The sequence below is a fragment of the Rhinolophus ferrumequinum genome, chromosome 28 (assembly GCF_004115265.2).
Source record: "Rhinolophus ferrumequinum isolate MPI-CBG mRhiFer1 chromosome 28, mRhiFer1_v1.p, whole genome shotgun sequence".
Classification (NCBI taxonomy): Eukaryota; Metazoa; Chordata; class Mammalia; order Chiroptera; family Rhinolophidae; genus Rhinolophus; species Rhinolophus ferrumequinum.
The window spans coordinates 15,952,501-15,978,456 of record NC_046311.1 but is presented as its reverse complement, the minus strand read 5'-3'; the positions used below and the strand labels follow the sequence as shown (position 1 = coordinate 15,978,456).

Sequence of the window (25,956 nt, the reverse complement as noted above, 5' to 3'; positions counted from 1 at the left end):
TTATTTCTTTGTCCCCGGGACTGCTTTTCAGCAAGTGAACTTTGCTTTCTGTGCTCAGATTAAATGGCAAGTGTCTTGAGGTACAGTGTCTTACAACCTACTGACCAGGAGGGCAAGTTTCCAAAGAATGAGTCTTTGGTAAAATGCCTTCAAGACGACAGGACGTTTCGCCTGGGATATACACAAGGTGAGCCCTGGGAATGGCCCCGTGCCTGAGACTCACTGTTTCCACCAGCGCCCTCTGACACCTGAGCTTTCTAGGTGGCACAGATGCCGCCTCAGGACTGGGCAGCCCCGTAGACACAGATGATTGATCATAACGCACATGATGCCAGCACACACGACTGTAATTTGTCTATCTTAATACGAGGTCAGACAATTAAGTTCGCAAACTCATCCTAGAAAAAGTGCTACATGCCTCATTGCTGACTATCACTACGGTCACCTTTGAAGTCCTCCCCTTGGGAAGCTATGCACTGATGCCAGCGCCTAGTCCACCCTTCAAAGCAATTTTGGAACTCTTTTCCTGGAATGGCCATCAGAGCTGTAGTCGTATTACCCTTGATGTCCTGAATGTCATCAAAATGTCTTCCTTTCAATATTACCTTTATCTTCAGGTAAAGAAAGAAGTCACCGGGGGCCAGATCAGGTGAGTAGGGAGGGTGTTTCAATACAGTTATTTGTTTTCTGGCTAAAAACTCCCTCACAGACAGTGCCGTGTGAGCTGGTGCACTGTTGTGATGCAAGAGCCATGAACTGCTGGCAAAAAGTTCAGGTCGTCTCACTTTTTCACGCAGCCTTTTCAGCACTTCCAAATAGTAAGCTTTTTTTTTTTTTTTTTTTTTAAGATTTAATTGGGGAAGGGGAATAGGACTTTACTGGGGGAACAGTGTGTATTTCCAGGACTTTTTCCAAGTCAAGTTGCTGTCCTTTCAATCTTAGTTGTGGAGAGCGCAGCTCAGCTCCAGGTCCAGTTGCCATTTCCAGTTGCAGGGGGCACAGCCCACCATCCCTTGCGGGAGTTGAACCGGCAACCTTGTGGTTGAGAGCCCGCGCTCCAGCCAACTGAGCCATCCGGGAGCTCAGCAGCAGCTCAGCTCAAGGTGCCCTGTTCAATCTTAGTTGCAGGGGGCGCTGCCCACCATCCCTTGTGGGACTCGAGGAATCAAACTGGCAACCTTGTGGTTGAGAGCCCACTGGCCCATGTGGGAATCGAACCAGCAGCCTTCGGAGTTATGAGCATGGAGCTCCAATCACCTGAGCCACTGGGCCGGCTCCAAATAGTAAACTTGGTCAACTGTTTGTCCAGTTGGTACAAATTAATAATGAACAATCTCTCTGATATCAAAAAAGTTTAGCAACATAATTGCAACAAGTTTGCGAACTTAACTGTCCGACCCCTTACATCTCAGACATTCTAGTTATTTGTCATTTGCCATTTCCTCCTAAAAACCAAAGGCATGAATAACCATAGGCACTGAAGCCTTCTTGTTAGATGGATTCAAAAACCAACATTCTCTACTGGAACTACAAGAGCAGAAATGGTTTAATCCCATAAAACCATGTGTCGGACAACTCATGACTTGTCCTGACCTGGCTTGTGCAAAGGGCCCAATCAGACGTCTTTATTAAAGTTCTCGGTCATCGTGAGGACAGAAGCATATCTCATAGATCAGCTCGTCCCTGTTTTCCCAGGGAGGATGAAAGAACTGCCCGTGGGGAGAACATCAACTAAAAATCTGGAGTCAACTGAATGCTTCAAGGCATGGCCAGGGTTCCGGGCTCCTGGCCACTGGCCGGAGGGCATCATTTTCCCAACTGGACAACAGGTACAGAAGGACAACATCTTATTCAGACTCCGTCTTTAGATCCTCAACCCTTTGAAATAAGGAAGGAAGAGTGTGGTGTCTGGAAAGAGGGAGAAATTAACATTTTTCTGACGTGTTTCTTTAAGGACGGTTTGAGCACTTGTTGTACTCATATACATAAGAAATGGGTGATCTGCTGTTGCTTTTCCCTGGACAAAGTCTCAGGTTTTAAGAAGAGTCAGAATAAAGTGCTAGAACCATCCTTGAAACTCCACTGTAGAACTGAGTTTCATTTATTGCAGAATAAATATGACAAATACAATAAGAAACTCATCCGCCCACGTCTGCCATCTTGCATGTCTGCTGGCTTTCGCTCTGTGGTGCGTGCCGCGGTGATGGGGCTCAGGGGTCCCCCTCAGCCTGTGTGTGACATGCCTGTGGGCGTGACCTGATGGACTTCCAGGCGTGGGCCTCTCCAATGGCTTTAATCTCCCACTGGACAACACATCACCTCTTCCTACAGCCCTTTCCCACACTGTGTCACCCATCACTTCTGAAAACATCTGTGTCAATTCCCAGGGTGAATTTTTATTTCAGCACATAAAATAAAGCCTAAGCCAGAGAAGGTGCTCAGTGTATGTTTGTTAGTCACTTTCTTCGACTACTGATATAATAACAGTTGTTTTGTATCTTTATTTTCTATCACTGATTCTTCTCTTGTAAAGTTTTTAAAACCTTTTTTCCAGTACTTCGGGGATGATGATTTTTTTCTCTTATTGACTTTTGAGAACACTTGATTCTTTGTTCTCAAACCTTTAATAACCTCTATCATTATCTAAGGTTTTCATTGTCTCCGTCTGGTTTTCTAAATATATAATCTCAGAGATGTTTGATAGACGTTGGTGTATGTACTCTTGGAGGACGCGGCCTGAATAAAAAATAAAATCGATAAAACACTGTGGTGGTTAATTTTATGTGTCAACTTGACTAGGTGAAGGGATGTCCAGACAGCTGGTGAGATAGTGTTTCTACGCATCTATGAGGGTGTTTCCAGAAGAAATTAGCATTTGAATACACAGACTGAGTGAACACAGCACTCAGCAATGCAGGTGGACACCAGCCAGCTATCTGCGGGCGTGAATAGAACAAGTGCATCCAAAGGGTGAACTCATCCTCTGCCTGAGCTGGGATGGCCACCACCTCCTTCTAAGGACTTTGGGGCTCCCGGTTCATACAGTTACAATGAACTACACCACCAGTTCTGCTGGGTCTCCAGCTTACAGATGACAGACAGTGCAACTTCTCGGCCTCCACAGTCAAGTGAGCCAGTCCTGCAGAATAAACCTCTTCCTGCACATCTACTGTTTCCCGGAAAATAAGACCTAGCCGGACCATAAGCTCTAATGCGTCTTTTGGAGCAAAAATTAATATAAGACCCGGTCTTATATTATAGTAAAATAAGATGGGGTAGTATATTATATACTCTGTTCTATTCTATAAGACCTGGTCTTATATTATAGTAAAATAAAACTGGGTCTTATATTAATTTTTGCTCCAAAAGACGCATTAGAGTTGACAATCCAGCTAGGTCTTATTTTCGGGGAAACACGATATATGTCCATATCTATACTCATAAATATCTTATTGGTTCTGTTTCTCTGGAGATCCCTAATATAAACAGATTTCTTCTTAAGTTCTAGAATCACAGTGAATGCCACGGGTCTAGTCATCACCTAAAATAACTGAAGTTATTAGGAGAACCAACAGATGTAACTTGTCTCTCCATTTGTCAGCTTTGGACAGGCAGGAAAAATGCACTATGGACATTTAATGAGTATGCAAAATTTGTGAGCTACATCTAGTTATACCTAGACCTCATGCGGAACTTAGAGGTGGAAAATAAATATTTAACAACATTTAAGCCATTTTTTTTTTATCCTACATCATGGGCAAGTCTCTTAGCTTTCTCATATGAATTAAGAAACCACCTAACTTCAAAGAATAGGCCCACTGCATTAAACATTATATTGTAAGCTAACTGCTTATGTACATCTATTAGTAACACTGAAATATACAATTCATCAACTAGTAATATTTTATTACTGTAGTGGATTATAATTTCACTACAATTGTAAGTTTTTAGTTTATAATTTGTTAAAAGAAACAATGAGTTCATAAACAATTAAAAGTAAATAATACAAAAACCTTATAAAATGGTGTATTTGTAGGGGAAAACTCCTAGGTGTGACAATGACCCAGCCTGGGGGGTCTGAATGCAGCAGTGGCATGTGCATTTCTCTGTGTCCTCAGCTAGTAGCAGTGGCGGCACTGTTAGAAAACCCAACCGGCTCCCCAGCTCCTCTGAAGACGGCGCTTCATTCTAAGCAAGCAGAAGCTGGATGCAGCGACGGGTCCCCATTCAGGAGCTGAGGGAGGAAGCAGTGTCCATCACAGCCTGCGGGAGGCAGCTGCTGGCACTGTTGGGAGCCCTTGGGGCTTATGTGACCCCAGGGATGGGCGGAGAACTTGGTACGTCAATACTGCCCAAGGAAGGGACTGAGACAGGGTTTCAGGAGCAAGAACATCAGAAAGAAGCGCCCTGGGCAAATGCCTTTTTTCAGACAGGAAGTGAAGCAGTGGCTCCTTCTCTGTGGCTAATGTCCTCCAGTGTCAAACAAGCACAGGGAGCCACTTATGAACCCTCACTTATGAACCTGCATAGACACAGGTAGACCAGGTGCCCCTCAGGGTTACATGGAAACCTTCTTTCTCAGCAGGAAGCTGGTGGCTTCACCCCGCTATGGAAAAGGCCCATCTGAGGATGAGAGGGACCCACAATGACGGGTCCTAACGTAGGTCGGACAGCACCACAGGCACTGGCATCACTGTCTCACTAACCCACAAGCAACCATCTACCACAGGGTTTCACAAACAAATACGAAACGGAAGCTCAGGGAGGGCACCCAAGTGTCCTGGCGGCACAGGACCCGTCACCCCTGGACACCTCCCTTTCTTCCCCTCACTCTGCTCCCCCATCCCACCCACTGAAATTCCCACGTACCCTATGCTGACCGTTCTAGTAATTTGCACATTTCACTCACTCTTTTTCCCTTTCTTTTCATTCAAAAATAACTACATGTTACTGAACTATATATACACACATTTATATGCAATATCTGATATAACTCTAAATTGATTTCATAGATTTATATTCATTCAAAGGTTATTGGGGCAACAACTATTACTAAATTTACATAGATTTCAGGTGTACAATTCTGTAATACATTATCTGTATCTCACACTGTGTGTTCACCACCCAGAGTCAGTTCTCTTTCCATCACCATATATTAGACCCCGTTTACCCTCTTCTACAGCCCCCCCCTTTTACATTCTGGTAACCCCTAAACTATTGTCTGTGTCTACGAGTTTTTGTTTCTCATTTGCTTGTCCTGTTCTTTTGTTGTTTTTGGTTTATATACCACATATCAATGAAATCATATGGTTCTCTATTTTTTCTGTCTGACTTATTTCGCTTAGCATTATAATCTCAAGATCCATCCATGTTGTCACAAATGGTCCTATTTCACCTTTTCTTACTGCCGAATAGTATTCCATTGTGTATATATACCACAACTTCTTTATCCATTCATCTACCGAAGGACATTTTGGTTGCTTCCATGTCTTAGCCACTGTAAATAAAGCTGCAGTGAACATTGGAGCACATGTCTTTACGGATAAATGTTTTCAGATTTTTGGGTGTCAATACCCAGGAGGGGGATAGTTGAGTCATATGCTAATTCTATTCATAATTTTTTGAGGAACCTCCACACTGCCTTCCATAGCAGCTGCACCAGTCTGCATTCCCACCAACAGTGTACGAGGGTTCCTTTTTCTCCACAGCCTCTCCAACACTTGTTACTATTTGTCTTGTTGATGATAGCCATTCTGACTGGGGTGAGGTGATATCTCATTGTGGTTTTTATTTGCATTTCTCTGATGATTAGTGATGTTGAGCATTTTTTCATATGTCTATTTGCCATTTGCATATCCTCTGGAGAAATGTCTCTTCAGGTCCTATGTCCATTTTTCGATTGAGTTGCTTTTTGTTGTTGTTGAGTTGTATGAGTTCCTTGTATATTTTGGATATTAGCCCCTCATTGGAGGCACTGTTTGCAAAAATCTTCTCCCACTCAGTTGGTTGCCTCTTTATTTTGTCGATGGTTTCTTTTGCTGTGCAGAAGCTTTCAAGTTTGATAGAGTCCCATTCATTTATTTTAGCTTTTACTTCCCTTGCCTTTGGAATCAAATTCATAAAATGCTCTTTGAACCCAAGGTCCATAAATTTAGTACCTATGTTTTCTTCTATACAGTTTATTGTGTAAGGTCTTATCCTTAAGACTTTGATCCATTCTGAATTAATTTTGGTACACAGTGACAGAAAGCACTCCAGTTTCATTCTTTTGTATGCGGCTTTCCAATTCTGGCAGCACCATTTATTGAAGATGCTGCCTTTTCTCCATTGTATGTTTTTTGCTTCTTTGTCAAAATTTATCTGTCCATATTTATGTGGGTTTATTTCTGGGTTCTCAATTCTATTCCACTGGTCTATGTGTCTGTTTTTCTGCCAATACCATGCTGTTTTGATTATTGTAGCCCTGTAGTACAAGTTAAAGTCAGGGAGTATATTGCTTAGGCTATTTGTGCTCTTTCGTGGTTCCATACAAATCTGATGATTTTTTTGTTCTATTTCTTTAAAAAATGTCACTGGGATTTTGATGGGGATTGCGTTTAATCTGTATATTGCTTTGGGTAATATGGCCATTTTAACTATGTTGATTCTTCCAATCCATGATCACAGAATGGCTTTCCATTTCTTTGTGTCTTCTTCAATTTCTTTTAAAAATGTCTTATAGTTTTCAGCATATAGGTCTTTCATATCCTTGGTTAAGTTTATTCCTAGGTATTTTATTCTTTTTGTTGCAATTGCAAAAGGAATTGTTTTATCTCTTTCTTTTTCTGAGATTTCATTTTTAGTATATGGGAATGCAATGGACCTTTGTACATTGATTTTGTAGTCGGCAACTTTACTGTATTCGTTGATTGTTTCTAATAGCTTTTGGTGGCGTCTTTAGGGTTTCCTATATATAGCATCATGTCATCTGCAAAGAGTGACAATTTGATTTCTTCATTCCCAATTTGGATGCCTTTTATTTCTTTGTCTTGCCTGAATGCTCTGGCAAGGACTTCCAACACTATGTTGAAAAGCAGAGGTGATAGGGGACAGCCCTGTCGTGTTCCTGAACGTAGAGAAAAGGGCTTCAGTTTTTCACCATTAATTATGATATTAGCTGAGAGTTTGTCATATATGGCCTTTATTATGTTAAGGTATTTTGCTTCTATACCTATTTTGTTAAGTGTTTTGATCATAAATGGATGTTGTATCTTGTCAAATGCTTTTCCTGCATCAATTGATATAATCATATGATTTTTGTCCTTTATTTTGTTTATGTGATGTATCACATTGATAGATTTGCTTATGTTGAACCACTCCTGGGCCCCTGGGATGAATCCCAATGGTCATGATGAATAATCTTTTTAATGCATTGTTGCATTTGATTTGCTAGAATTTTGTTTAGAATTTTTGCATCTGTATTCATCAGAGATATTGGTCTGTAGTATTCTCTTTTTGTGTTGTCCTTACCAGGTTTTGGTATCAGGGTAATGTCCTCATAAAATCAGTTAGGGAGTACTGTCTCTTCTTCAATTTCTTGGAGGAGTTTGAGTAGGACAGGCACTAGATCCTCTTTGAAGGGTTGGTAGAATTCACTAGTGAAGCCATCTGGTCCGGGACTTTTGCTTTTGGGAAGGTTTTGGATGACTGATTCAATTTCATTACTGGTGATCGGTCTGTTTAGATTTTCCAATTCTTCATGGTTCAGCCTACGAAGGCTATATGTTTCTAAGAACTTGTCCATTTCTTCTAGGTTATTGAATTTGGTGGCATAAGGTCCTTCATAGGTCCTTGGTGGCATAGGTCCTTGGATGATCCTTTGTATTTCTGTGACATCCGTGATAACTTCCCCTTTTTCATTTTTGATTTTGTTTATTGGTATCTTTTCTCTTTTTATCTTAGTGACTTTAGCCAAGAGTTTGTAAATTTTATTAATCTTTTCAAAAAACCAGCTCTTTGTCGCATTATTTTTCTATTGTCTTTTTGTTCTCTATTTCATTTAGTTTGCTTCCGATTTTTATTATTTCCTATCTTCTGCTGACCTTGATTTCATTTATTTTTCTCTTTCTAGTTCTTTAAGGTGTAACATGAGCTTATTTATTTGGGATTTTTCTTGTTTTCTGAGTTAGGCCTGTAATGATATAAATTTCCCTCTTAAAAGTGCTTTCACTGCATCCAAAAATTTTTGATAGGATGTAATTTCAGTCTTATTTGTTTCTATGTATCTTTGATCTCTCCTCTTATTTCTTCTTTGACCCGGTCATTCTTTAAAAGTATGTTGTTTAATCTCCATGCATTAGGGGTTTTTCCTGCATTTTGTTTTGCAAATGATATCCAATTTTAAATCCTTGTGATCAGAGAATATGTGTGGTATGATTTCATTCTTCTTAAATTTGCTGAAGCTAGTTTTATGTCCCAATATATGGTCTGTCCTTGAGAATGTTCCATGTACATTAGAAAAAAATGTATAGTCTGATGTTTTAGGATGAAGTGCTCTATAAATGTCAATTATGTCCATTTCATCCAATGTGTCATTTCTTTATTTTCTGTTGGATGAACTATCCATAGCTGTCAATAATGTATTTAGGTCCCCTATTATAGTTGTGTTTTGGTCAATTTCTCCCTGTATTTCTGATAGTAGTTGCTTGATATATTTCAGTGCTTCTTGATTGGAGGCATACATATTGATGACCGTTATGTCTTCTTTATATAATGATAGTCCCCTTTATCATTATGAAATGTCTATCCTTGTCTCTTGTTACCTTTTTTACCCTGAAGTCTGTTTCATCTGATATCAGAATGGCTACACCTGATTTTCTTTGGATAGCATTTGCTTGGAGTGTCAATTTCCACCCTTTCACTTTGAGTCTGTGTTTGTCCTTGTAGCTGAGATGTGTCTCTTGGAGACAGTACAGGGTTGGGTTCAGTTTTTGATCTAATCTGCCACTCTGTGCCTTTTTATTGGTGAGTTCAGTCCATTTACACTTAGGGTGATTATTGATATGTGAGGATTTCCTATCATTCTATCTTTGATTTTCTGGTAAGACTTTGTCTCCATTGTTTCTTTGCCTTTTTGTTGTTGTCTATTATTCCTGTGTGGTGGTATTCTATGATTTTTCCATCTGTTTCTTCTTTTATTACGTTACATTATTTCAGTTCTGGATTATTTTTGAGTGGTTACCATTAAGTTTATGTAAAAGAAAGTTCCATTTTATTCAGCATGCTTACTTTCTCCATTCCCATATTGTGGTTCAGGCCTTTACTCTCCCCACTTTATGGTTTGGTTGTCACAAATTATACCTATTGATGCTGGTCGAATAGTCTCCTTCAGTATTTCTTGAAGTGCAGGTTGTTTGTTAGAAAATTCCCTCAGCTTCTGTATGTCTGGAAAGGTCTTTATTCTGCCTTCATATCTAAAGGATATCTTTGCTGGGCATATTATTCTTGGCTCATAATTTCTCTCTAGTTTGAATATTTGGTTCCATTCCCTCCTGACTTGTAGAGTTTCTGCTGAAAAATCTGATGATATTCTAATGGGCTTTCCTTTGTAGGTTACCGTCTTCTTTTCCCTGGCTGCCTTGAGGATTCTTTCTTTGTCGTTAATTTTGGACAGCTTCAATACAATGTGCCTTAGAGAAGGCCTCTTGGAGTTGAGGTAATTAGGTGTTCTGTTTGCTTCTGTGATATGAGGATCTAGTTCTTTCAACAAGTTTGGGAAATTCTCATTGATTATTTGTTTGAATATACTCTCTGTTCCCTTCTCTCTTTCTTCTCCTTCTAGTATGTTTATTCTTATATTGCTCTTTCTGATTGAGTCAGAAAGTTTTTCTAGAGTTCTTCCATTACTTTTAAGTCTCAAGTCTCTTTCTTCTTCAATCTGTGTCATTTCCAGATTTCTATCTTCGATGTCACTGATTCTGTCCTCCATCTGGTCAACTCTACTACCTACGCTGGCTATTTCACTTTTCATTTCTTTTATTGAGTTCTTAATCTCCAGAAATTCTATTTAGTTCCTTTTTTAAATTTCAATCTCTTTGGTAAAATGTTCATTTGGTTCTTTGTGTTTGAGTTTATTAAACTGCCTATCTGTGTTTTCTTGCATCTCGTTGAGGTTTTTGATAAATACAATCATGAATTCTCTATCATTTAAGTCACAGATTTCCATATCTTTAAGTTCTTTTTCCAGAGACTTCATTTTCTTTCTGAGCTGTCTTGTTACCTTGGTTATTCATGGCAATTAATGATTTATTATTTCTCTTCCTAGACATCTACAGGAGTGGGTTCTGCAACAGGTTGATAGAAAAATGTCTTTCTTTTGTTTTCCAGTAGGTGTTTGTAGAATGTTTTATTTTCTCTCCGACTGCAGCCTTTTATTCTCTCTCACACTGTAGTGTTATGTTTCTCTGCACTATTCCGGCTTCTCACACAACAGGGGGATTCCCTGGAAGGCAGGCTTCTCCTCTGGGTCATACAGCGCCCCCTCTTAGAGGGATGTGGAGAGCTTCTGAAGTTCCAAAGCTCTTCCTGCACCAGATTCAGAGCCCAAGTGTTTCAGCAGCTCTGTTTACTCCTGCAGGGACCTGCCCAGATAGGTGGGGACACGGGTGGGGTGAGTTGTGAGAGGTGACTCAGAGCAATGGCGGCGACCACCACCAGAGCCGGTCCTGCTTCCACGGTTCCCTCCCCTTTGCCAGAAGTAGTAGGGCTGCGAATCTGTGTCTGCGGTCCACAGTTCTCTGAACTGCAAATATTCCGTTCTTTTGATCTGACACTGCTACTGTTCTGCTTCTAGCACCGGGCAGGTGGGGGCGGGGTGAGCTCTGGGAGGGCAGGGAGGGGGCGGCTAGTCTCAGTGCCTAAGGCTTCCGTTCTCTGGGGCAATGAGGGCTTAAACCACCATTTTCAGCCTCTTCCCTCAGTCTTTGCTCTGAGGTCTCTGCCGTGAGCGTTGGGTTCAGCCGTGTTATATACTGCCCCCCTCAGCCCTGTGGGCCAGAAGCGGAGCCCTAGCAGTCCGAGTGCTTCCCTCTCCCGCAGCTGCGGTAGCTCCGGGATGCAGCGAGCTCGGAGCACTGAGCCAGGTCTGCGTCCTGCGCCCGCGCAGCCCCGTCTCCACACGTCTCCCTTCCCTCCCTCCCCGGCTTGCGCAATTTGCCCACCTTTAGATGATTTCAGTGGTGGGCTTCTTAGTCTTGCCTTTCTGCTGCGCAGGAGTCCTTTGTGGTGTTACAGCTGTTCAATTTGTTGTAAATTCCAGGGGAGATTTCAAGAGGGTCACCTCATGCTGCCGTTTTTATGACGTCATCAATTTTTTCTACTCCACAGATGTTTTACTGTGTCCACTTTTGAAATATGGGAAATGAGAAGCATGACATTCAATCATTGGGACTTAGGATGTGAGCCCCGGTTTGCCTCATCCCATAACTGACTACTGCTGTCATCTCAGGGTGTCTGCAGTGCAGGCGCCCCAACTAACCACGTGTGTGGCTCCACGTTACTATAGTCGGTCCCCAGCTCAAGTGAGTGACTGGTAAGGCCCTTGGGGAGGAAATGAGTGCCTACATTAGAAACTGGAAAATTAGAAACTGGAAGGCACTGAAACAAATGATGTGCACACCAAGAGCTAGCAGGTCCTCCAGGAAGATTTGGGAATAATGCGACTGCATAACCGCCTGCTCAGGTGACTCTCTCTAATTTGTGGAATTACAGGCTGTGTGACCAGGTCAAGGGAAACAAAGCCACTGCTTGAAGGCACAGACTTACCAGGAGCGGGGCTGCATCCATAACTTGTGGGGCTAAGTGCAAAATAAAATATGCGGGCCCCTTGGTCCAAAACTGTGAAGGATGGGAAGACAGTAACACTGCGCCCTGGACCCACACAGGGTCCGTGGGCCTCGTGCGCTCGGCCAGCAGCCGCCTGCCGAGGGCAGCTCATCCCTTGTCATCGCTGACCTCAAGGCCACACCCTTCCCTCCCATCTGAGTGCAGCCTTCCTCCCACAGATGTGTGTCCAGAGGAGGTGTATGCAGCAGTGGGTGCAGGGCACCCCGAGGCTCTGGACAGAAGCCAGGAACAGCTGTGCCAGCAGAACCCCAAGTGTCAGGAAGTAAAACAGAGAGGGGGGACATGGGGCTCAGGGAAGACCTCCTGTGCAGGGACCACGCCATCAAAGACCTGCAGGAGATGAAGACAAACAGGGGCGGAGGACCAGGTCCTGAGGTGGCATGTGCCTGGGCACAGGGGCAGGTGTGGAGGGGCAGAACCCCAGCTCTGGGCCAATCCCAGGCCCTGACCTTACCCTGGCTGGAGGAGTCTGAGCCCAGGGCTGCCACGGTCACATCATGGTGACAGCATCTCTGGGCCCCTTCTAGCCCCTGCATCCCCAGATGGAGGTCCCCTCCAGCACCCCCAGGGTGTCACCTCACCCCTCCCTCACCAGCTGCTTGTGTCATCATGTTACTAAATATAAATGAGCTCTTTTCAATTCATTGTTTGGATCCCTGTTCATCTGATTCTCTCATTTTCTGTAATTCAGTTGTTTCACAAATTAAATTTTGTTATCTAGGTTCCAAACATTTAGCAAGATGACCGCTGATTAAAACCTAATAGATCCAAATAAAGATAAAGTGTACAATTAAATGGTGTCTTCTAGACTCAGGTCACCCACCGTGACTTCATTTTTAGCCTGGGAGCAGACTCATGCTGCGTCTCCCAGATCAGCGAAGTTCATAGCAACCCAATAGCAAACTTACGATTATTTCCAGCTTATTTCTTTTAAAACACAGCCTGACCATGATTCACGGTAGCCGAAAACTGGTTTATTGAGGATGCTTGCAAAGTCTACACTTGATGAACCGGAAACTGTACAAATGTGTCTCCAGGATTGATGGTCCCTTTTTCCTAAATCAATCAATAAACATCGATGCAAAGGGAAGCGCCCTTGTCTCTCAGCCAAACACTTCCACACGCAACACACAAGGGAGAACCGAGCATCGCGGACACAGAGCTGATTTGTCTGATTAGTTCTGATAGGACGTGATGGCTCCTGCTAAGCAGGCGGTGGGTACATCTCTGTTCATCAAAATGACAGCCGGTGCCTAAGAATCACAGTGACGGGGACAAGGTGGTCAGTGAGGGCAGGGAATTCTGACGGCCTGTGCGGCACCCTTCACATGATAGTGCAGCCCTGGCCTTTTCATTCCTTGGTGATGCCAGCGGAAACGTGAGACTGGAAGGTCTCGCTGAAGACGAGAACTCACCCAGCACATTCCTCAGAGCACAACCACCCAAGGATCCCCAGACATTGGGGCTTAACTGGATGTGCCGGTTATCTCCGGAAAGTAGGCAAGTGTGAAAAATTACGCAACAACAAGCTGAGTCAGCAACTGGAACTATACGGCCCTCCTGCAGACACCATCTTAGGCGGTTTTCCTGCATCCACAGTGGGAAGAGAGGAGTCACTACAGAAAGATTTTAGATGATGAAATACATAAAACAAGAAGCACTCTTGGGGACGAGCACGAGAACCTCTGGTTTGGGTACAATGGGTAGAAGCCCCCCACTTGCCCCCAGTGTCTGTGAGATGTGCTCGGTGACACTTTCCCTCTGCAGGGACAGGGCTGGGGCAAAAGTGTCCCAGATGTTCTCTGTCCCTCCCACACTGGAAGCCTGTTTGATAAGCAGGTGCCTATTTCCAGCCCTGCACAAACATCCCTCCCACATTCAGAAGAAATGAGACGTGAACATGAGGTGGCTTTGAAACAGCACTTCAAAGAATTTCCAATCAATGTATTAAAGAGTGAAAGAAGCACGAAGGGCCAGCTGTCCCCTAAAGAGGAAATGGCACAGGAGCTACCAGAGCACTAAGCCACATGGAAACCGAGGGAGTAGGGGCCGTTATAAGGAATCCATGAGGACTCGGGCTGCCTGCCTGCTCCCCTTACCACCCTGAACTCTGATCGGCTACAACCACCACCTGCTGTGACACAGCAAACCTAACTGGCATCGCCATTTGCAGAGGAGGACACTGAAACGGCCCCAAAGTTAGCCTGTTAGAATTCGTCGCTGGTTGGTGGGGATTTGTTTTGCTGCAAGGACAGCGCATGCTGCCTGGAGCAGACAGCCCTGGGCATGGGTTTCGGTCCAGCATCTAACTGCCCTGGGCCCCGTCCCTGAAAAGACCCCAGAAACACCAACTTCTGGGCTCAGTGACGAAATGACGCAACGGGGTTAATGGTCTGATGTGTCCTGGGAGCTCAGCGGACACTACTTCCTTTCCTTCTCCTTCCCTGAGTGTCCATCTGTCTGCCTTTGATAAAGTGCAGTTGTGACGTTGCGGACGCCTTGTGATACACAGCGATTTCTGCAGATTTATGGCTCTGCGCTCCAGCGGGAAGCTGCTGAAATTGATTGTTGCCCAAGCATCCATCATTTCTTTCACTCTGGACAGTTTATCCTGCAGTGGACATGAGGTGCACTCCAGAAGAGGAAGTGGCTGAGCCACACCGCTAGGCAAGGCCGTAAGGACGGGGCATGAGGGACTGAGCTTGTCTGCTGCCCTTCTCTGGGGGCCTGCGTGTGCCCTGCAGCAGTGAGCACGAGGGCTTTGCTCGGCTGTGCCCCCGCCTCGCCCAGCATGCCCAATGCCCCCCTTCCACCAGGTGACCATAAACGCATCCCTCCAGCTCCCCAGAGCTCTCAGGGCCGCTCACTGCATTTCCTCAAACCACCCGTTTCAACATGTACCATACTCTACTTCAGTGGCTGCGTGAATACATGACTACTGCATCTTCTAGGGTTTATCTCTTTGACTTCAGAGGCCATGTCTGGTTTTGCTCCTGGTACAAGTGATTGACACAAAACAGGTGTGTGGCCACCAGCTTCTAAAACGGCTCCCAGATATCTCCCCGTCCTTGCATCCCAGCCCTGGAGTAGACCCCCATTTTCGTGAGGGTCGGACCTAGTGATTGATATGTTCCTGACAGAACAGGGTGGAACTGGTGTGGCATCGCTCCCAGGTGAGACGGGAAAACCCATCTCTTCCCCCTCTTGTCCTCTCTCCTCCCCTCCTTTTCTGTCTGCCTGTCTCCTCTCTCTGTTTCTCCTATCTCCTGTCCTCTCCCTCTTTCCTCTTGCCCGTCTCACTCTCTGTCTCTGTGTGTCTCCACCCCAACCCCGCTGACACCACCAGCGCCCGGCCCGGGGGAGAGGCCCAGCTGCAGGAATGAGTGTGGCTGAGGAAGGCACTGAACCCTCATTCCAATGGCCCGTAAGACACTGAGTCCTGCCGCAACCCTGCGAGTGACGGTGGCAGCAGATTCCCCGACCACGGCCAGCCTCGTTTGCAGCCTATGCGAGATCTCAGAGTGGAGTCTGAGTCACATAAACTGCGAGTAAGAAAGGTGTTTGAAGCGCCCGAGCTGGGACAACACGGCACGCAGCCAGAGGTAAGTTACAGCTGCTGCACAGCCCTGGCCTGGCGGGGAAGGACACGCGATGGAGAACATATTTCTCACACCCAAGCACAAGGGGAAATGTGCTTCCTGCGTGACAGAACAGCGGGTACCCCCCCTAGTTTAAGTCCACAGGCAGCTCTGCCTGGCTTCCCAAGGGGTGGGGGGAGCTGAGGGTGGGCTGGGAAGCCGGAAATAATCCCAGCAGGCAGAACGGAGCAGACGCAAATCGGGGATTCAGCGGGAATAGAAGCTAGTCAGTGAGTCTGCTGACGGTCGGTCACCAAGCCGAGGCCGGTGACACAAACGCAGCAGCCCTGCCCTCAGCGCCTGTGACCAAGCACAACGCACAAACCTACAGGGGACAAACCGACAGTGATCTATGGTAAGTGTGCATCACACACATGCACAGGCTTGTGGCCCCGCTGGGACGGGGCCCTGCCCAGGGCGGGGTGACGGAGCGAAGCTATACAGGCCGAGAGGAGCTCAGCATGTCTGGTGGAGGCGACAGCGCCAGCCAAGGCACATGTCCCCTGTGCCTGTGGGGAGACGGACCTCCAGGGCAGGGCGTTTGGAGCTGAGCGCGGAAGCAGAGGGGCCACCGAGGTGTGAGGAGGAGGGGCCGGGAGTATCCTGCAGCAAGACGCCCCCACCATGCGCCTGCGAGGTGGATGGGAAGGGGCAGGCTGGAAAGGTGGGCAGCTGCCAGCGCATGCCCCAGGAAGGGGGCGGGGCTTCCTCAGAGGCCTCCACACAGGCCAAGGGCTCACTCTGCCCTTGCCCGTTGGCAAGGTGCCCGCAGCCCTGTCAGGGGCTGGAGGAGGAAGTGGCTGGAGTAGCAGGGCGGGCCCCAGTGTGCTAGGGCAGGGGTTCTCAGATGGGGTTCCCTGGGCCCCAGGAGGTGGGTGGCTCCCTGAGGTGGTGGAACGGGGTCAGGGAGCTCCAGCTCCCTCCTCCAACATGCGTCAGACAACCTCCAACTCCCCTGTTTATGTACGTAGGTTCTGTGTAAGAATTTAGGAAATGGGGGGAGGGCTGCAGAGCTGTTCTACTGAAATTCTCTAGTCCAGGTGATAATCAATGAACATCAGCAGGTGACAGTGGGGACACAGAAGGGACCCACAAGGACGGTCCTTTGCATCAAGCTAGGCCACCTGCGTACTACGTCCTGACTCACTGAGGTCAGCTTTGGCTCTCGGCCTCAGTTTCCTCTAGAGAAATCAGGCACCACAAAATAAGACCCTGAACAGAACAGTTCTGAAGACGTGAAGGGTTTCATCCTTTCCTCCTTCAGGTGAAGACTCACGGGAAGAGTGCGGGACAACCCTGCTAGAGAGAAGCTGCGGTAACCTAAGCCTTCAGACTGATGGCACTTCTCTTGCTGTGCCTCCCTGTAGGTGCAGACGTGACGTGAGTGCTGAAGCTTCGTGCTGGTCGGATCACCAGGCCAGCATATGTGGTGACAACACTTATTCAAAACGCAAAAGACACAAAGTCAAACACGACCTAGACCTTGTTGGTTGGTTAGTTGGTTAGTTGGTTTGGACGGGCTGATTTTGTAAACGAGTATGTTGCTGAGAATATGGAAACCAGGAGGAATTTGGGTGGACAAGTTAGGAAGTTTCGATAAGAATTTGCTGAGTGAGGAAAAGTTACTGGATGGCCACAGGGGATCTAGGGAGAGGTCAGGCTCATGGCTGCAGCACAGCTTAACATACATGCACACACATGCACACACACGATGCTCAAATGTAGGATTTTTAGAATAAGGAGTGTTGAGTCTGATGCATACAGCATCTGAAGTGCTCTCTTTTTGGGCGCTTGTAGTCCGTCCAACCCTGTCCGAGAGAGGCTTTCAGGGAACAGTCTAGGAACGCTGCATGGGGACTGCCACACGGCCTCTCACAGAGACAGCGTCTGCTGGCCAGTCCCACAGGACACAGTCGCTCAGAGGAAGCTGGACTATTTCAGGAGAAAGAGACAGGGACTGAATTCATTGGGTCACTTTTCTCTCTCTTACAAATGCTTTCAAATGCTTAAACCTTAATTGCTTTCCACATTCAAATCTTTCTCAAAATCTCTATCTTGTAACTCTGAAGCCAAAAAAACCAGGGGAAACAGTATTTTGCTTTCTTTGAGAACTCCAATTCCTTTCCATTTCCGCGCACAAATCCAAGGACGAGCCTATCTTTTGACTCCAGCCTCATGAGCGGGAAGGCTGGGGTGGATTAGAGAGCCTGGAGACAAACGGTGAGTGGTTATGTCACTGGCAGATTACCGGTTGGAGAAATTCTAAAAGAGCTTCTTCCGTTTTACAAAATCAAACTCCTGCTTTGTGTCACAGGCTTATAAAATCACAGGATGCTTTGCAAGCGACCGGAGAGGCCACCGTGAACGTGTGTTTGGCCCCCAACAATGCTGCCCATACCCCACTTGCCAGCAGTGGGGACCTCAGTGACCTGGGAGCAGTGTCCCAGCCCTGCGGGAGCGAAAGTGCAGCCTGCCTGCCTCCAGGCCCAGCCACTGGGTTTGTCCCCGCTCTGTCCTCTTGCAGAATGTCAAGTGCTCTTGGGTGCAACGTGAGAAGTAACCCTTTGTCCCCGTGACTTCCAAGCGAAGTGCTGAGAGCACAAAGGTTAGAAAAGCTTGTCCCTCAGGAGGCAGCTGCACACAGAGGGAGTTAGGACAGTGATACAACTCTGTGGCTCCCAGAATGGTAGCCACACGCCCCAGGCATTCGTCCAAACCCATGGAGTGTGTGCCAAGAGCGAGGCCTGCTGTGAACTGTGGATGTGGGTGATGATGGTGTGGCATCAGGGCAGGTCCACAGATCGTGACAAATGTACCCTCTGGTGGGGGTGCTCACAATGGGACACTGCACGTGTCAGCACAGAGGCTACATGGGAAGTGTATAGACTTTCCTCTACATTTTGCTGGGAACTAAAACTGCTCTAAAAAAAATATGTCTTTGAAAAAACGAAAACGTAAGTTAAAGCAAAAGGACAACTCAGAAGCTCATGCCTCACGGGCCCTGTGAAACCTGCTGGGGGCTGTCGGTGACCCCTCGGGTCTGTTCAGCCCGGAGCTGCCTTGCTCTGGCCCCCGCGGCCCCTGCAGGCTGGTGGGTGGGTCTGGACCTGCCCGTGCACCGGAGGAAGCGGACCTTGCTCACTGGTGCCAGCGCCAGCCCAGGACGTGGCACGCAGGGGCTGTCGGCGGAGGCTTACGGACGTCTGCGGAGCGCAGGAAGGCATTGCTTTTTCAGTGTTACACGTAAATGAACGGTCGACATAAAGGTGCCAAATAGAGTGTTGTGGCACTAATGTAAGCATATAATATGCCAGAACACGAAACAAACTGAGAAGAGCGCACTCTCTGCAGGCGATCAACCAACTAACTCCTCACAAGGGAAAGGGGTGCAGGCTTACCACCTGCGCCTCAGTCCACAGCCATTTCACCTCTATGCTGACAACCCGTTTCCAGTTTATGGGGACATGGCTGGATTTCTAGGTGAGTCACCCATACGTGTCCCTTTATGTACATGGAACCTTTATATCATCAGAGAAGACAGGAACACTTCAATACCTGGCAATGGAAAGAAACGATTTGCTGCTCACTTTGCAGGGACTGCTTCCAACCGCAGGACAGGAAACGGATGGACAGCATCTGTGGCTGCGTCTTGGCAGTTCCCACCCTCAGCGTCACATGAGCCGAATCCAGGAGCCAGTGGGCAGCAGAGACACACGAGGAAGCCTCAGCACCCAGCACCCAGCAGGCCACCCCCCAGCTGTCAGCCTGCGGGACGCTGCTGCAGGAAGCATCACACTGATGGATTCCAACACAGCACCCTCCCAAATGGCTACGCGCTTGTCACGGGGAAGCCTTCTTCTCCATGGCAAACACGTTCCCCTGGAGGTCATTCTGCTGACAGATCTGTGACAACACAGTACTCCGGGAAATCGCATCCTTAATGCCATACTTTCTCCCATAAAAAAGGGCACATAACTAATAATAAAATTAAATTAGAATTTTTTAAAAACGGCAACTTATTTACCCTCAGAGTTCAAACTAAAGACAGAAGTATAAGCTGGGTAACCTCAGATCCTTTTCTGAGAAAAGGCAGGTCTTCTGGATCTTGAAAAAATAAACTACGAGCCAAAAAGCTGGCATTTATATCCACCCCTAATATAAGGGGATCAGAGAGAGCTGAGAACTGCGCAATTGCAAACAGTCTTATCTGAAAATCCCCGCGCAGGAAATACATGTGGAGAACGCGTCGTTGGGGGTGTGTGTGAGATGCTTTTTAATCCCTAGTGTGTGCCATGGTCACTGTCACAAGCTCCACTCCTTGAATTTTACCATTTTCAAGAGTTCCAACTACCAACACATGCGACAGACTTACGAAGTCGACTGTGAGTTCTAAACCTGCACAATACACCTGGAACAGAAACCCACTGTTATATATGTGTAACATATAGTGTAAGGGAGCATGAGTCAGAGCCCATCAGGCAGAAAAGAAGAAGGTCTTACCATGTTTATCGATGACACTGGCCCAATGCTGTTCACGTAGGTGTCGACGTCGATCACGGTGGGTCTGACTGCGGAGAGAAACGCACGTGTTAGTGCTTCGTGCCCGTGAGACCAGGGCCTGCGCCGCTCGCCCTCCTCTGACTGTGCAAAGGGGCGCCTTGCTGTCACACTTCCAGCCCTGTCTGCCTCTCTTTCTAAAGTTCCCAAAGGGCGAGAGATTCTTACTCGTGTTTAAGAAGTTCTAGGAAAACAGGACATTTACACACTGCAAGTGGCCGTGATGTGACTATTAAGCTATTCTGTGACATTTGGGAGGCTGATTATATGGCAAAGGACGTATAAAAACGTAACCTGTAAGGCAGTGAATAAGTAATTTAATGTCAACATTCTGCATAAAGCCAAACCCACATGATGAGCAATATCAGGGATGGTTCGTATTTATGTTTCATATTCGTATTTATTCATCATCTGGCTGCCTGTCGTTCCAGAGTGAAGTGACTCAAAGCGCAAATCTGGAGAGTACACACATCAGAGGAGAATAAGAATACTGATTACCATTATCCCTGTAACTGAAAGACACACAGACACATATCACAGCCTTGAGACCCAATAACTTAGAAAAGAATAATGCTTGGGTAAGTCAAGGAGCTACAGTTTCAATGATGAGAGCGTACAAGTTACATAATGAGAAACTGTAATATCTTACATTGCACATCAGAGGTCAAATGGGCTCATTTTGTCTTAAAGAAGCCAGTTTCTCTTTCTTTGGCAGCCGTGGCATTGGGGAGACGAGGAATGAGCTGGATGAGGCACAGGCCTCTGAGTCGCGGCCATGCCCTCTGAAGGGGAGACAGAACTCAGCGACTGACAAAGGGCAGGACAGCTCCAATTTCAGAATATTTCTACCCAGGCGAAACATGGACGCGCGGCTGAACCTCTGATCATGAACTGAATTGTTTCTATGGAAACAGGAGTGATTATATCTGCAATTATTTCAATGAGCTCCCTTCGGTTTCACTACAAAACCGTCATTCACAAATGGACTTCTGCACTCTACTTTTGGAACTGTGAGTGGCACTTCCAAGCTCACAGGCTCTTGTTAAATTGCAGATGCAGCCGTTGTGGCCAGAGCCATGTTTTCCAGACCTCCACGAGCATGACAACAGTGGTCATGAATCTGAGCTGACTATTCAATGGCTGTCAGTACAACCAAGTCATGTTAACGTCAAAGAGCTGCTGGCATTTTGGAAAACACCCCAACACAATTCTATGTGCTCTGTGTATAGAGCTTAAATCCCACGAAAGAACTATTCTTCATTTTTGACTGAGCTTAGAGCTAACTACTATGCAGAATAAGTAGCATCTTCCCTCAACTTAACTGGACTCAGCAAGTATTCTGTCTCCAAACAGCAGAAGCTTTAGTCACATCATTCAACAGGCTGTGTTAAGTCAGGCAACTGAGGCTCTACTTTTTACAAGAGACTTTTCTGGTTGTTTCATGGTATTTGTTAGACTTTTGGTTTCTAGAGCTTTTAATAGCATTAAATAAAAAGGACCTGTAGAGATAAAGCCTTACCAACTGGAACTGGGAAATGCCAAATGAGTATTACATGCAATAGTGCAATAATGGTGTTAAGAGGTAGGAGTTTGGAACACACACACACACACACATATGCACACAAAACTTGGGGGAAATTAACTGTTTTGAGCACTTTAAAGCAGCATCAGGCTAAAGTAGAAGCAGCAGCTAGGACAGAGGCCGACAGTGGTTCCCAGGAGAGAGACTGGCCTCCAGCAGCTCATGGTTTACAATTCAGACTCAGGATTAAGCTCTGACAGTATCTTCGACAAGGGCTCCAAGTCCACTGAATGGGGAAAGGACAGTCTTTTCAACAAATGGTGCTGGCACAACTGGATATCCACATGCAAAAGAATCAACTTGGACCCTTACCTAACAAAATATACAAAAAATTAATTCAAAACGGATCAAAGACCTAAAGCGAAGGCCTGAAACTACAAAATTCTTAAAAGAAAACATAGGGGGGAAGCTTTACAACATCGGACCTGGCAATGATTTCTTGGATATGACACCAAAAGTACTGGCAACAAAAAGAAAGAATAAGTAAATTGGAGTACATCAAAATTAAATACTTCTGTGCATTAAAGGGCACGATCCACAGAGTGGAAAGGAAACCCACAGAACGGGAGAAATAGCTGCAAATCATATATCTGATAAGGGGTTAATATCCAGAATATAAAAAGAACTCCTAAAACTCAACAACAAACAAGCAAACAACGTGATTTTAAAATGGGCAAAGGACACAGACATTTCTCCAAAGAAGGTACAGAAATGACCACTAAGCACATGAACAGATGCTCAACATCATGAATCATTAGGAAAATGCAAGTCAAACCCTCCATAAGATACTTCACACCTATCATGACCGCTGCTATTTAAACAAACAAAACAAAACAGGAAACAACAGCTGTTAACGAGGATGCGGAGAAATCGGAACCTTTGTGCACTGTTGATGGGAATGTGAAATGACGCAGTCACTCTGGAAAACAGTATGAAGATTCTACAAAAAATACATTCTTGGAGAAATGATGGCTGAAATTTTCAAAATTTAATAACAAGTATAAACCCACAAATCCAAGCAGCTCAAGGACACTCAAGCATGAGAAACATACCACAAAGCAAATCATAATCTAATTGCTCAGTTCTCATAATAAAGAGAAAAATCTTAAAAGAATCCATAAAGGGGAAAACATAAAAAAAATACAAAGGAACAAATATGACATATGTCTCATCAGAAACAATGCAAGTGAGAAGACAGAGGAGCAATGTCCTTTTTAAAAAAAATTTTATTAATGTTATTGGGATAATATTGGTTAATAAAATTACATAGGTTTCAAGTATACATTTCTATAATACATCATCCATATATTGCATTGTGTGCTCACCACCCAGAGTCAGTTCTCCTTCTGTCAGCATATATTTGACCCCTTTTACCTTCTTCTACACCCCCGCCCTGCTTCTTTTCTGGTAATCATACTGTTGTCTGTGTCAATGAATTTTTATTAGTTTGTCTTATTTGTTTGTTTGTTACTTTCAGTTTATATCCTACGTATGGTTCTTCACTTTTTCCACCTGACTTAAATTTCACTTAGCATGATACTCTCAAAATCCATCCATGTTGCCGCAAATGGCAGTGTTCCATCATTTCTTATGGCTGAGTAGTATTCGATTATATATACATACAATATGGAAAAGAAAGCAATGTTTTTTAAGTACTGATCAAAAATGAAAGCAAGAGACAGAACTTCCAGATTAGCAAAATGAGAATCTCAGTAGACTCTCACCCAAATACAATTGTCGTTGAACTGGAGAAAATTATTAGGATCTAATGTATAACATGATGACTATAGTTGATAACGCTGTACCGTATAATTGATATTTGCTAAGAGAGTAGAATTTAAATGTTCTCATCAAAATATACATGTAATAAGGGATGCGTTAATTAGCTAGATGGGCAGAATCATCACAACGCACACTTCAAACACCTTACAGAATTTTACTGGTCAATTCCACATCAATAAAACCGGGGTGTGGGGAGAACTGAAAGTCCCGGGACATTGTCCTAATGACAAACAGAACATGGAGAAACATTAATTCAAGAAAATCTACTAAATGTCAGTGAGAACAGTAACAATCAGTGGCATTTTAGCCACAAAATGATCCACCTGCCTCACCCCAGATCTATTTTACAAAAGCTCTCTGCTGGGTGGGTTTGGCCAAGACAGCCACAGCTCCTAGTCCTACAGGCTCAGTCTTGGGTTACAGTTTCACCCTGGAAAGGTAGCTGACCAGGATTGGTCCCTGCCCTCAGCTTCCTTTCTCAGAAATTCTCTTTCGGGTAGGCTAGGTCTTGAGGACTCATGTGCCCTGTGTCCAGCGAAGCCATCCTTACAGAGCAGAAGCTCACTGCAGGTGCTCATGCCTTGCCCACCTGTCGGGTGGGGGTCCCACTCTATATAGATCAAGTCAAGAAGACCAGGGGTCACCAATGCCCTTCCTCACAGGGCTTGTGCAGGAGAAATGTGTGTCACTCAGGGAGGAGCACGCTGCTCTTCCAGTCCCCAGGACTCTTCAGTGTCACAGAGATTCTTCCCAGGAGAAAAGGAAGGCCGTTAGCATGTACCCTGTTTCCCCAAAATAAGACCTAGCTGGACAATCAGCTCTCCTGCGTCTTTTGGAGCAAAAATTAATATAAGACCCGGTCTTATATCATATTATACCCAGCATCATGTTATATTATATTATATTATACCCGGTCTTATCTTATAGTAAAATAAGACCGAGTCTTACAGTAATTGTTGCTCCTAAAGCCGCATTACAGCTGACTGTCCAGCTCGGTCTTCTTTTCGGGAAACATGGTAAGGACACGTGCCTGCAGCCCTGCATGAGGAGGATGACGCTGTTTGGCAGAGTGGGGAGAACTCCATGCCTAAGGGGGTCGTTAAAAACAGTGAAGATCTTGGGAGAACAATTAACACGGTGCTCTCTTGGCTTTATGACACTGGTAACAAAAAGCAAAACAGTAGAACCACCAGAAGGTTAACTGAGAGAGCCAGAAAAAGAGGTGTCTATAAAGAGTCCTCCTGGACTCACAGTCAAGCCTGGGCGTCGGAAACTCTGTGCACATGTGCTGAGCTGTACCCACTCAGGAGCAATCAGAGCAAGACAAGAGGTACCCTGAAACATCCCCCAAGCCACAAACAGGCACATCCAGAAGGACCGAAAGCCTCGCTAACACAAGGGCTGAAACACAACCATTGAGCAAACACTGACTGAGTAACTACTCTGACGTGGGGGCAATTCCTAAGGAAAGCAAGCTTTACATGAAATCATCTGCATCCCTGGAAGTCTGGAAGACTGCAGGACCGAGGCTGCAGCATCCCACAGTGATTGGAGGGTCAATATCGGAGCCACTAGTTCCGAACTGACCGCAGCTAAACTGTAGAATTCCTAAACTGAGAGAGCAGCTGTGAAGTCACACAGACTCCCACTGATAAACATACACCTGGTTAAAGAGACTGAGGGATAAACACTGACCCAGGCAAGAGGCGACCACTGGTTAGCCGGGTGGAAGGACGACCGGAAGACGGGAAATCTGAGCAGGGCCGTCACAGACTGCCTCCTCTGGAGGAAACTGACTTCTCAGAGTTGGCACAGGTAAGTCACTAAACAAATAAAGAAGCAAGCAAACAAAAACAACAGCAATGCCTAAATGATACAAGATTAGGATCCAGAGTTGTCACAATGTAGTATCTAAAGTGTAAAGTTAAAAAAAAAAACGAGACATTCAAATAAACAGAAAAGCGTGACCCATACATGGCAGGTGGGGGTGGCGGTAAGGCAGGCAATGCAAACCACTTTTGAAGGATCCCAGATGTTGGATTCAACAAAGATTTCAAAATAGCGATTATGAATGAAATATGTTCAAATGACTCAAGAAAACTATATCTAAAGAATCAAAGGAAGGTATGATAACAAAGTCTCATGGAATAGAGAATATCAATAAAGAAATGGAAATGGTAACAAATGAAATGGGAATTTCAAAATTTAAAAAAACAACTAAAATGAAAAATTCAGAGATAGGTTAGATAGTAGATTTAAACTGGTGGAAGAAAGAATCACCAAACTTGAGTATAAATTAATAAAGAGAATGGAATCTGAAGAACAAAAAGAAAAAAAGAAAAATTAACAGAGATTCAGAGAAATAAAGGATAACACACATCAATATATGCATAAGAGATATATCAGAAGAAGAGGAGAAAGGGGTAGAAAATAGATGCAAAGAAATAAAGTATAAAATCTCCCCAAATTAGATGAAAACATATCACTTTACACATCTAAGACACTTAACTCACT

The 25,956-nt window shown here is 45.2% G+C and overlaps 1 protein-coding gene across 1 annotated transcript in view; it reads right to left on the bottom strand.

Annotated features, from left to right (window-relative positions):
* Positions 1 to 25,956, bottom strand: part of GABRG3 (gamma-aminobutyric acid type A receptor subunit gamma3) — a 289,763-nt gene that overhangs the window by 226,773 nt on the left and 37,034 nt on the right. The window contains exon 3 of the mRNA XM_033100212.1: positions 20,022 to 20,089. Within this exon, the coding sequence (XP_032956103.1) occupies positions 20,022 to 20,089 (68 nt within the window). The remainder of the gene's footprint in view (positions 1 to 20,021; positions 20,090 to 25,956) is intronic.